This window comes from Camarhynchus parvulus, chromosome 3, assembly GCF_901933205.1.
Source record: "Camarhynchus parvulus chromosome 3, STF_HiC, whole genome shotgun sequence".
NCBI lineage: Eukaryota > Metazoa > Chordata > Aves > Passeriformes > Thraupidae > Camarhynchus > Camarhynchus parvulus.
In genome coordinates, this window is record NC_044573.1 from 72,381,531 (window position 1) to 72,394,283 (window position 12,753).

Sequence of the window (12,753 nt, forward strand, 5' to 3'; positions counted from 1 at the left end):
ATTTGGATGGGATTAATCACCACGTGGAAATTCTGTTGTTCCTGTTGACTGTAGAAGGAACAAAAATAAGCAGATTTGACATGTGCTGCTGTGTCTCAGATAAAGTTCATTTCCTCTATCTTTCTCTACTTAACTACTTTGAATCAGTAAACACATCAGACACATCATGACACATAGTGAATAAAGGGAACAGTGGGAGTGTTTTGAAAGAGTTTGACAAAAGCTGATCATGTCCTTCATTCCTCAAACAAAACTCTCAGCAACAAGTGCAAGGTATAAAAAACCTGTAGTTTTTATCTTGTATAGTCAGTTTTGCCTCCATTACTATGTTTTGCAGGAACAAAATCTTCCAGTGCTGTTGACTTCAAGGGTAAAAACATGCCTGATGACAGGGAGAAAGAAGATGAAGAAAATGAGGCATTGGATTTTTTCAAAGAAGAGAAGACACCTGACTTAATCTCACAGCTTTTATCAGTGGAAGATGCCAAAAAAGGGGAAAAAAAAGAAGGGGAAGATGAGGAAGAAGAAGAAGAAATTTTAGACCCTCTTGGTATAATCAGGTATGGCTAAAATCCTGTAAATTAGGTATTTAGACTTCAGCCTTTCTGAATAAGGCTGTTGTCTGTCACTGTCCCCACATTGCTAAATTTCACAGAGGAGGAGGGGCCTCTGCAGTTCATGAGTGAGGTGCTTTGATAGAGGGAAGAGACTTGGTAGTGCCTTTTCAGTGCATTCCTCAAGACATTGAAGTGATAGTGACATGATGAGTGCCTTGGTAGCAGTCCCAGCTACAGGAGGTATTTTGCTGGGCGCTGCAGGGCTCCACCACAAAGCATCAGTCCTCCAGAATCAGTGGATGTGCCTTCTGGAGTACACAAGACACTCTGATTACAGTGTCTGGAACTGCTTTTGAGCTGACTTGTGGCTTTTCTTTCCTTTTTCCTTTGTCTGAAGGTGTCACATGCTAAATGCCACTAAGGCATATGCAGTAACAGTTTGAGAAACAGTAATTGGGGCAAAGCTTCCTGATACTGGTATCTGTGTGTCCAGTAATTTTCAGCCAGTTAATTTCTTCACTTCAAGATGGAATTTCTCACTGAATTTCAAACTGATTTCTTAACTACTAAAGTCTGGAAGCAAGTTAAGTTTTTCTGTGCTGGGACCATGATTATCAACTACTTTGTAGGGTGTCTCAGGCTTTAGATGTACAAGTGAAGGAGGTGTAGCTGTTCTTAATCTTCAGTAAGCACTGACTGACCCAGCTGGATGGTTCCAGCCACCCAGAGTCCCAGCCACTACTGAGTGTTGTCTTGGATCTAGACTGTGCTTTCAAAATGCTTCTGCATAGCAGTAGGCAGTAACTGAGAGTAACAAGCCAGACCCCTCTCTTGGTGTTTCCCATTAAATCATTTCTGGGGGATCATTCACTCTAGGTCTAAGCTGGAGTCTCCTACACTAAATTTGGTCAAATAAGATGAATAATACTGGAAGCACTATTTGAACTTTCCTCCTGCTATTACAATCATGTAATTGTGGATGCCCAGATATTGTCCTTTTTACTTGAAGTATTTAATCCTTTAAATCAGAAAAGATTCACCAGAAAAACATTAACTATTACTCTTTTGATAAAATGTGCTGAATTACTCAGCATAAAAATTATTCTTTTGTTTAAGGAGAGTTTAAAAATTTCAATAACTATTTACAACAAGAGATTAGATAAAGCAATACTTCCCACAAAATGGTCCTTAGTTTGTATTTTTACAAAAGCAGCTGTCCTTTTTTGGATAGGAAAATGATCTATTGGGTTAGCAAATGCAATGTTATATTTTCCAACTTATAACAAATAGAAGCTGTAAAAAGCTTGTTATGCCAAAACAAGCAAGAAGTTTGCTTTTCTTCTCTGCACAGCTTGACATAGCATTTGAAAATCTTGATTATTTTGGTCTTCTAATGCACTGAAGGATGACAAGACCTGGTATTTAATCCTTATTTAGTTTATTGCTTCCATTCCTTCCAAGTACACAATTCTTACTGAATCAAAATAACTTCATTTATATAAGAAGTATGGTCTTCACTGGGACAGAGCTGCAGCTCTGCAGCAGCAGTTATGCAGTCAGATGTTTTTCACTCTAAAGCAGTGGCTGGCTATCTATAAAAGACATCTCCATATCTGTTTATTACTGTTTCTGTGATTCTCACATGTACAGTGTTGGGGCAGAAACATGAAAGTGGAGACAAGAATTCTGAGGTGGATTTTTCATTGTCTCTGTTCTTCCTGTGCTTCCATGGAAGTTATTTTCAGCTCACATCAATGGAGATCAGATTGTACATCAGCACTGTATCCCAGCTCTGTGCCTTCTAGTAAGAGGTGTCTAGGTGAGAGGCCCAAGGCAGGAGCTTAGTGGTCAGTGGATAGGCAGTTCTCAGGGGACATGTTAGGGTGTCTTCTATGCCTGTTAAAATGTTTGGTGCTTGCATGCTTTGAAAAGGGAGCTGAAGCCCCACAGCTTTAGTGCTTCACATGTGCTTGAAGTTACTTTGGCATGGGAATGAATAAACAGGAGGTGAAGCAGATAGGTAAATGTGTTTAGTAGTAAATTGTCCCCTAGTGCCTAGTGAATTCAGGTTTAAAAGGAAAAAAATATCCATGTTCCTTTCCTCTCTGAAAAACCTTTGGAAAGCAGTAGAGTCAGCACTGAAACAAGCCAGTCCATTTTGTGAAGTAGTGCTGTCCAGAGTGCTTTGAGCAGCAGAGCTCCAACCTAAATTGAATCATGTGTTTGGCATAATCTTCCAGGTTTTTTGCTTTCTGGATGAGGATGAAACTGCTCCAGTAGCACTGGCCTCCATATGCTGTCAGCATGCTTCATTTGGTAACAACTTCTCCTCCTGGGCCAGAAGGCTGTGAGTTGGATTTGGCCCAGCACTGCTGCTGTGCTGCTGAACCACCCAATAGCCAGTTAAATATCAGGCCTTAGGGGTAAAATGCTAAGCTAGGGCCTTTTTTTTCCCTCTTTTTGTATTGCTGGTGTTCATCCAGGTGGAAGCTCATAATGGGCTGGTTCCTTTTGCCTGGAAGAGACATCCCAGTGGTGCTGATTGTCTGCCTTGCTTTCAGGGCTGTGTCTGAGTTGCTCTTTGATGTCAGGTGGGCACACTCACTTCCCAGTTCAGCTCCTCATCTTTTGTGGGTAATTAATGATGATCTACAAACTTTGTGTTTGTCTTTTGTATGGTTCTTATGCCTCAAAGCTTTCTCTCTGTGTTAGCAGGGTGATTCTGGGATTCTTAACAACAGAAAAACTTGGGGTTTTGCTGTCCAAACAAAGAGCGTGTCAAAAACAATAGATATTTCTGATTAAGTTTTCATCTTTTAACATGCCTCCTTCTTTATATTTTTTTACCCCAGAAACCTGGTTCTTCCTAGAATAAAAGGTGCTCAGTATTAACTTATATTTGTGGGATGCAGTGTTGAAATTCATTGAAATATGTTTTCTTCTCTTCACCCTCTGCGTTTCTTGATAGTTTAGAGCATTGGTGTTCCAGTGTATTGTCACCAATTACTCTGCAAGTTTTCCTGGACATTTGTAGAAATCTTTTTAGCTTTGGACAGAATATACAGGTCCTGTAGGAAAAATCACTCCTAATACAGAGTAAGGCTATCCTTTGATATCAGCTATGCATAAGGGAATGAATTATAGTATACTCACTTTTGTAGCAGTGGCACACTTACAGCTCTATTTCACTCTTCTTAGCACTTTAAGTATACAGTGACTTTTAAGTCATTGTAAAGCTCTCATAGCATTTTTTTAAAGGTGCATCTTTTGGGTTTGGGGGTTTTTTTCATTTTTTTTTCTCTTGAGCCAAAATCACTATAATATTCCTTTGTTAAAATGTTTTATTTCCCTGATAAGTAGGAAATCAGATACATAATTAACTCCCCATTGTAGGGACAATATTAGGTGTATTGACTTAGCTTTGTCACCACTATTTGTCACTCTTCTTTAAATCCATAGAGCTCACCATTTGCAGATACATATTTTTAAATCATTAGTAGGCTACCATGGTGCTTTGGTATTGGAGTTTTTAAAGGTGCAGTATTTTTTAAAAATGTTTTAAAGGATTTTCCTCATATATTGCAAAATAATATCATGTGGCTAGTCTCAGTTGCAGGGAGTTCTCCAACTGGCATGCCTTTAGGAATGAAAGAAACAAGAGCAATGGATCTGAAAGAGGCTAATAGCTCTGAAGGACAAGGCCTGGAAGAGAAGCACAAGTTGGTTGAACTATTCACCTGAACTTGATGGTACTGTTGAAAATTCTGCAATGGAAAAAGGTGTGATTTGCCAGTGGTTTGAAGGGAGATTGGCAGGGAGTGAGGGGAGCTGTGTGCAGCAGGGATCCAGAGCAGCAGCAGTGCTGAGCCAGGGCTGACTGGGCAGTGTCTGGCTGTGGCTGTACCATGACATTCTCTGTCCTCTCAGTGAGGTTGGCTGTGTCCAGCATGCAAGTGCCTGCTGGCCTGGGCTGCCTCCTGGGCTGTGATTGGGATGGTTTAGGAGAAGGCAGGTTGTCCCAAGCCAGGGGGGTACTAAGGGCTGTTCTAACAGCTTGAATTGTTGAACTGAGCTCCTGTGCTCAGGCCCAGTCTGTGAAGGAATTACTCAAAAAAACAGTATGGTCCCTGTTTTTCTACCCACAGAGCTTTCTGCCTGCTGCCATCTTTGCTCCACTCTGCCCTCAAGCTACCCTAGGGTTTGGCTTTCTGTAGAGAAGTCAGGCATCCAGTTTGGATGCTTAATCCAGGCAAGATCAAGTTCACATTTCCAGGTATTCTTCTTAAAGCTAATTAAAAACACATCACAGCAGCTGAATTGGGTTTTGTCTTCTTCCTCTGTGGGTGAAATACAGAGTTCCACTGTTTATATTTTGAAGCCAAGAGCTTTAGCATCCCTCTCCTCCCACTCTGTAGTCACAACAACTGAATTTAGTACTTCAGACAGCAGCTGATTAAAATGACTGTGAACCAGCTCCTCTGAACAAAGCAGCAGCAATTCTGCAAAAGGAGTGTGGCTGCCTCATGGGTTAAAACATGCAGCAGCCCTTTCAGTGCATGCATTTCTTCAGCTGCAATTACCTCCTGAGGTAATATTTGTTCACCACTTTGGGAGAACCCACCTTTTCCTGAGCTTTTTTCCTGTCTTCATCAGCTCTCTGCTGCCTCTCCTCCTCACAGCGTTCCTCCCTTCCGTCCTTTTTCCTTTGCCTCCCTAAATCTTTCAGTGACAGCATGTATTTCCCCAGGCATAGGTTTTTCCTGGCAAACTGCACAGAGGTGAGTATTCCCTAGGCAAGAGTTGTTCTGTCTCTTCATGGCTCCTGGAGAGTTTCTGTCTTGACTCTGTGCCTTTACTATTGTTTCAGAGGATTTCCTTATGACTTCTCCTCATCCAAATTTGTGCCTCTCCTGAGGAATACAGACACATGGGTAGGTGGAAGCTTTGCATCTGTTGTGTTTAAACACAGATACAGCTGAGTCCTGACAATAGTTAGGAAGGGACGGGGCTGCTGAGGGCTGACCTTTTGGGTGTCTTCTGCCAGGGTTTTTTTTAAGTCTTTGTAGCTGGTTGTTGCTGGGGTCAAGCTCAAGCACCTCCAGTGCCAGAGGTTTGCTGTTGCTGGGTTTAGTTAGTAAGGAGATTATTAAGGCACTCAGTGCTTTTCCTGGCTGCAGATGAAGTAGATGATGGCTTGGAGCAGCAGATTAGCAGGGAATGAGCCACCAGGAGCCAGCCCTGGCCTTGCCAGAGCCTGTAGAGCCAGGCAGGCTGCAGGAGGAGGGTAGGTTGGCGCACAAGCCAGCAGTTGTTTCTGGATTGTATCCTAGAGTTTTGTGTTTCCCAGCCCCTTAGTGGCAGTCAGGCTAGAGCTGGACTCCTGAGTTGTTGATCCCAGTGCTCCCTTTCCTTTCCTCTTCCCTGTTGTGGCAGAAGAGCTGAGAACAGCCTCAGCCTTCTGTCTTTGGGGAAGAAATGAGTGGCAACATTTGATCTTGCTTCCTCTGCCAGAAACCTTGGGCAGCTGAGAATGGCTGATGGAGAGGCAGAAATCAGCTTAAGGGGAATCCTGCATTCAGCATCTTTCCAAGTGGTTTTATTGATGGAGTGCCCAGAGCTATAATAGGTGAGGGCAGTGTACTTGCTCATGGATTTTCCCCTCCAAGGAAGAAAATTTCTGCAGGCTGGAGTGGTGTTGTAGCACAGCTGCTGTGTGCTGGACAGATGGTCTGGAGCAAACTTGTCAAAATGCGTGTTCAGCTGCTGTGCCTTCTGGTCCTTGGCTGACAGGGTTGTATTGCTGCCACTCCTCAGGCATCCTGCTCCTCAGCCACTCACAAATTCACAGCTGCCCTTTGGTCCAGCCATGTATGTGTTTGCTTCCTCTCTGAATCCAGTAGGATTTATACACAGCATAAAAACAACTTGTCTGTTTGTCCTGGTCAGCTAAAAGAGAGTGAAGGTGTCAAAACATCAAAGACTGAAGATACAGGTTATTTTTTCTTTAACAGAATTCAGATAGTTAAAACAATGAATGGGAAAATAGAGCTTTGTTTTCCTAGCAGTGTGTGTATCTGTGCTCACAGCTCTGAGGCCTTCAGAGATTTAAACAGGCAAATCTCTATTTTCTGTCAGTTGTTGAGTCACAAGCTTAGGTTGCAAGGCATGCTTGACCATCACTTTGCCAAGTGACACAAGTATTTGTCACAATTCCAATCCAGCTGCTGTCAGATTGGCAGCTCACAACATCCCAGTAAACAACCCTGTTGGTCTTCTACTGACAGATGAAATTTTTCTGAAAACCAAAGATAATAGTCTGGTATAGTGTTCTCTCCATCAAAGAGAGAAGGAGAAAAGGGAGCAAAAATTCTGTATTACCTACCCAGTTAGAAGATAAACCTGCCTCACTTTTCATAAATTGTCTGGTCTCAACCTTTTTTAGGGGCAACCTTGTAGCCTCTCCTTGGATTGTTTTAACTGAGTGTCTAGGGAGTAAAGCAGGTTGGCAGGGATGCTCTCCTTGCAGGAATTCTGTCCCTTCATTTATCTCCTGAATATTTTTGTTTTTATAGGTGCTTTGTGAGTGGTGTTTCCTATGCAGAGGGCTTTCCTTTCTTTTCTGCCACCAATCTCATCTCCTGAGAACAGCTTCCAATGTGTTTCCTTACTGAAAATCGTGCTGTGCCCCCACAAATAGGAGGTTGAGGGTGATTGAAAGAAAACAGTGGAAAATGAAACCATGTTTAACTGCTGGATCTCACAGAATCATCTATATTAATTCTGTTTAAAGTCTTCTGAGTGGCAGAAACGTGTTCTTTTGAGATAACTCTACCAAGGTTTGTGTGGCTCCGAGTGGTGGAACTGAGACCCTTTCCTAGCTGTACTTCCCAGCCAGGGAAATCAAGCTGAATATGTGAAGGACTTGGCCCTCTTTTCTCATGGCTTTCTTTGGGAGGGCAGACTGAATGGAATTATGCTGAGGAAAACTGAGATTTTTGGGTACTCCTGGACTTGTAGTTGACATATATTCTATCTATAAGCACTCCTTCAGGAGAGTATATTGCAGAGGTGGTTGCTGCTGTATCTGCGCCTGGCAATCAGAAAGAACTGTACCTTGGGATCAGAGCTAGGGCACTCACACTGCCACAGAGGTTGGGAGTGGACACACAAGTCACAGCTCTAAAGTTGGCTGCTCTGTGTTTTCTTTTCTTTTGGAAATTGTCATTTCCCTGACCTAAAGAAAAGTTGTGTGAGTCCTCCCTGTGCCAGCATTGTCCTTATCTGCATTCATATTTCCCCGTCTAGTGTTGGATTTTTGGTCCCATGAGATTATGCAGTCATTATTTCCCCAGGTTTTTAAGCAATTGCCTGGCTTAAAGTTCAGTGATGAGTTTCTGTCATGACTGTCTTGAGTGATTCCAGTACATCCACAGCTGGAACATGAGAATCCTCTGGGAAAGAGTTTAAGTAATTATTTTAATGTGCTTCATTTTCTTTCTGATTAGAACACTGAATATACTTTAATGGGTTTTATAAATAGTTAATTTGTGTTTATGCCATCATCCTAAGCCCAAAGGGCTGAAAATAGCTCTCTAGTCTGTGTAGTGTTACAGCTGTGTACCATCCAGTGGTGCTTCCAAGCAGAACACAAATGTAACTTCACCTGGGGTAAAATGCATCAAGGACTTAATTGCTTCATGCAACACTGCATTGCAGCACCATGAATGAGGAACACTTAATTCAACTGGAAATGCAGAGAGAATTGCACCCATGTAAATGCAAATACCCAGCTTGGAATTTGACCAGATTGCCAAGTATATTCTCTCTTTTTAATAAAAAATTTCACAGGACTTTTTCACAGGATGTACTAAAGGAATAAAACTTAACATGCACTTTTCTGGATACAGAAGAACTGTAGAGCCAAGTAATATCAGGGAACTGGAATGAAATGCCATTGCCACTAGCTGGTACCAGCTTTCAAATAATTCCCATAGTCCTCTGAGTGAACTCCTGGCTTTTGGTTTCCCCCTCCTGTTTGGCAGGACGTGCAGGCATTTGTGGCAGAGCTGGGCAGCACTGAGGGTGAGCAGGAGCTGCTGTGAGCTGCTCTGCAGGCATATCCAGCAAGTCCTCATTTAACTGAGAAAGAGAGAAGGCAGGAGATCTTTAGAGAGGCTACAGCCTAAATTTATGACTGCACAGAATCAAAAGTGTCCTTTTTTTTACTTCTTCTTTGGAAGAGGATTGAACATGACGTAATTGGGCAGATCTAAACATGTTTTGTTTCATGGACTTTACAATAATAAGATGACTCAAGTCCTTAATTAGAATAAAAAAGCATTACCTCATCGATGAGCCTGCTCCTTTCACCAAGGCAGGGGAAATCTTTAATCAACACATGCAGGGAACTGCTCATAGATGAGACAGACTGCTAATGAGGGATGGATTCAGAGCTGCTCTACTGCTTTACTGTGCACTGAAGAAGCTCTCTGTGGGGTGAATGTGAGCTTAGTTTAAGTCGAGATGGGAGACTTGTTTTTCCTTTCATCTGATGCTGTCAGGTTCCTAATTCAGCAGACTTAATAAAAGCATTGTTCATTTTCCCCATGGACCTGCTGCAGACATTTCTGTCTTCATTTCAAAGGATCAAAGAATCAGCTTTTGGAAAACCATTTTTGAAAGCAATCTGTAAAACTTTGCCAAAAATGCATGATTTACCTATATAACTATAGGTTGGTACTAATTAACACACCTGGGGATCATATCTTTTACTGCTGCCCCTTGCAGCATTTGGCCAGGTCTGGAATCATCTGAAGTGTCAATTAAAAAGGAATGGCCCTAAGGACAGATGCATCTGGGGCGCAGCAGCTCTTCATTCTGCACTAGAATTTCTTGGGTCATATCACAGTACTTAAAAGTTAGATTTCTCCATTATCCCTTTAGTAAAATGAATAAAACTGATTTTGTAGATGTGTCTGGGGAAAACTTTCCCTTTGCACAGAAATATGGCATTCAGATAGTTGTTAATGACATTGTTGTTGAAGCAAAGAAATGCTTTCCATTACCTTCTGTACATTTTGGGTAAGAGTCAAACCCTTTCTTTCCATATTGCCTGATACGCCCAGTCATGTCCAGATCATAGAGGAAGTAAGATTCATTATGAAAGTGAAATACACAGCTGTGGTAGGTGGTTTAACTGTGGCTAAACTAGTAAATAAAAGCAGACAGGAACTGTAGGGTTGCTTTTGCCAGCTAGAATAAAGTAGCTTCTGTCCAACAGTTGAATCCTTCCGCTCCCTAGAGCAAACTGGCCATGTCCAAAACGGGAAGGGCCCTAAGCTTGTACTGATCCCTAAGCTTTGTCCAGCCATCATTTGGGAAAGCAGTAATTGGCCTGGGCCAAATTCATGCTGGGGAGCATGCTAAAAACTCACAAGGCAGTTACTGTGCACCATTATCCCAGCCCATGCACCCACCACATTTATTTGCTGTTGTTGGCCTTTTGTTGCCCTCAGGGCAGCCTGAGGAATGTGCATTTTTAGAAATGAGGATTGGAGCTGTTGGGGCACTGTAAGGAGGTGCCGGGCAGTACTGAGTGTATGACTGGCACCTGAGGATGCCCCCTGCCATGAACCCCCAGGTTCTGGCTGCTGGCTTCTCTCAGCTGTCACTCTCTTGGGTGGTGGCACAGCTCAGGAACTGGCCTGGAGCTGGATAGGTGCAGCCTGCCTCTGTGGGGCTGTAACAGAGTTCAGCCCTGTGGGTGTGAGCTGTGGTGTATCACATGGCTTGGAAAGGTTCTTGATTTTGATTTTCACTAGTATAGATTATTTTCTGAGGTCTGCTCTCTGAACCACAATTTTCTGTAATAACTGCTCTTTATTTGTCACAATACACAAATGGATTGGAGTGGCTTGAATGGAAGACTTCTAAGCTTCTCTGGTCTTTGCTTTATTGCTTTTTGTCTGTAATAGCATCTGAGACATACTTGATGGCATCATGAAACACAAAACACAGTGTCATGCCCTCAAAACCATCTTTTAGAATCACTGGGTTGGAAGAGACCTTCAAGATCATCGGGTCCAACCCCATGCCCTAACACCTCAACTAAGCCATGGCACTGAGTGCCACATCCAGTCTTTTTAAACACATCCAGGGATGGTGACTCCACCAACTCTCTGGGCAGAGCATTCCAGTACTTGATCACTCTTTCAGTAAAAAACTTTTTCCTAAGATCCAACCTGTATTTCCCTAGATGCAACTTAAAACTGTGTCCTCTGGTTCTGTTAGTTACTGCCTGGAGAAAGAGACCAACCCCACCTGACTACAGCCACCTTTCAGGGAGTTGTAGAGAGTGATAAGGACACCTCTGAGTCTCCCTCTCTCCAGGCTAAACAAAGCCAGCTCCCTCAGTCATTCATTACAGGGTTTGTGTTCCAAGACCCTCTTCAGCCTCATTGCCTCCTCTGGACACATTCAAGCATCTCAATGTCCTTCCCATGCTGAGGGGCCAGAACTGGACACAGCACTCAAGGTGTGGCCTCACCAGTGCTGAGTACAGGGGAGGGATGACCTCCCTGCTCCTGCTGGCCACACTGTTCCTGACGCAGGCCTGGATGTCCTCGGCCTTCTTGGCCACCAGGGCACACTGCTGGCTCATGTTCAGCTGTCTGTCACCAGTATCCCCAGGTCCCTTTCTGTTAGGGCACTGTCCAGCCATACTGTCCCCAGCCTATAACATTGCAAGGGTTTTTTGTGGTCAAAATGCAGGACTCAGCACTTGGATTTATGAAACTTCATCTTGTTGGACTCTGCCCATCCATCCAACCATTCCAGGCATCTCTGCAGAGCCCTCCTACCTTCCAACAGATGGACACATGACCCCAGCTTAGTGTCTTCTGCAAATTTACTAATGATAGACTCAATCCCCTCATCCATGTCATCAGTAAAGACATTAAACAGAGCTGGTCCCAGCACAGACCCCTGAGGGACACCCCTGGTGACTGACCCCAGCTGGGTGCAGCATCTTTCACCACCACCCTCTGGCCTGGCCATCCAGCCAGTTCCTAACGCAGCACAGAGTGCTCCTGTCCAAGGCCGTGGGCTGCAGCTTTTCCAGGAGTGTGCTGTGGGAGACAGTGTCAATGGCCCTGCTGAAGTCCAAACAGACAACATCCACAACCTTTCCCATATCCACCAGGCAGGTCTGATGGTCATAAAAGGAGATCAGGTTGGTCAAACACAACCTGCCCCTCCTAAAACCCCTGCTGGCTGGGTCTGATACTCTGGCCGTCCTGGAAGTTCTGTGTGATGATACTCAATATAAACTCTTTCATTACCTTACTGGGTACTGAGGTCAGGCTAACTGGCCTATAATTACCAGGATCCACTTTCCCAACCTCTTTGTGAATGGGCATCACATTGGCCAGCTTCCAGTCATCTGGAACCTCACCAGTGAGCCAGGACTGCTGGTAAATGATGGAGAGCAGCTTCACAAGCTCATCTGCCAGCTCCCTCATTTCTCTGGGATGGATCCCATTTGGTCCCATGGATTTATGAATATCCAAGCATCTCAGAAATTCTCTGACAGCCTCCTCCTGGATAACAGGGGGACCATTCTGCTTCCTGACACCATCTGCCAACCCAGGAGGACAGCTGTCCTGAGGACAAGCCATCTTCCCACTAAAAACTGAGGCAAAGAAGGCGTTAAGCACTTCCACCTTCTTTTCATCTGCAGTTACTAAGTTCCCTCCCACATCCAGTAGAGAACAAAGGTTGGTCTCACCCTTCCTTTTGCCATTAATATATTTGTAAAAACATCTTTTATTATCCTTTACAAATGTTGCTAAATTAAGTTCGAACTGATCTTTGACCTCCCTATTTTTTTTCCAACATGCTCTAGCAACTCCCTTAAATACTTCCTGAGAGACCTGACCCTCCTTCCAAAGATTATACACCTTTTTTATTCCTAACTTCCTCCAAAACCTCATTGCCCATCCAGACTGGACATTTGCCTCGTCAGCTCATCTTTTGGCACACTCTGTGCCCTCAAGATTGCTGTTTTGAAGCTTGTCCACTTTTCCTGAACTCCTTTGTTTTTAAGGGCTGCTTCCCAAGGAACTCTCTGAATAAATCTCCTAAATAGGCCAAAGTCAGCCCTCCAGAAGTCCAATGTAAAAGTCTTATTGATGTTCCT

The 12,753-nt window shown here is 43.5% G+C and overlaps 1 protein-coding gene across 1 annotated transcript in view; it reads left to right on the top strand.

The window, feature by feature from the left end:
• Positions 1 to 12,753, top strand: part of HS1BP3 (HCLS1 binding protein 3) — a 55,816-nt gene that overhangs the window by 17,486 nt on the left and 25,577 nt on the right. The window contains exon 4 of the mRNA XM_030946553.1: positions 338 to 560. Coding sequence (XP_030802413.1) covers positions 338 to 560 — 223 coding nt within the window. The remainder of the gene's footprint in view (positions 1 to 337; positions 561 to 12,753) is intronic.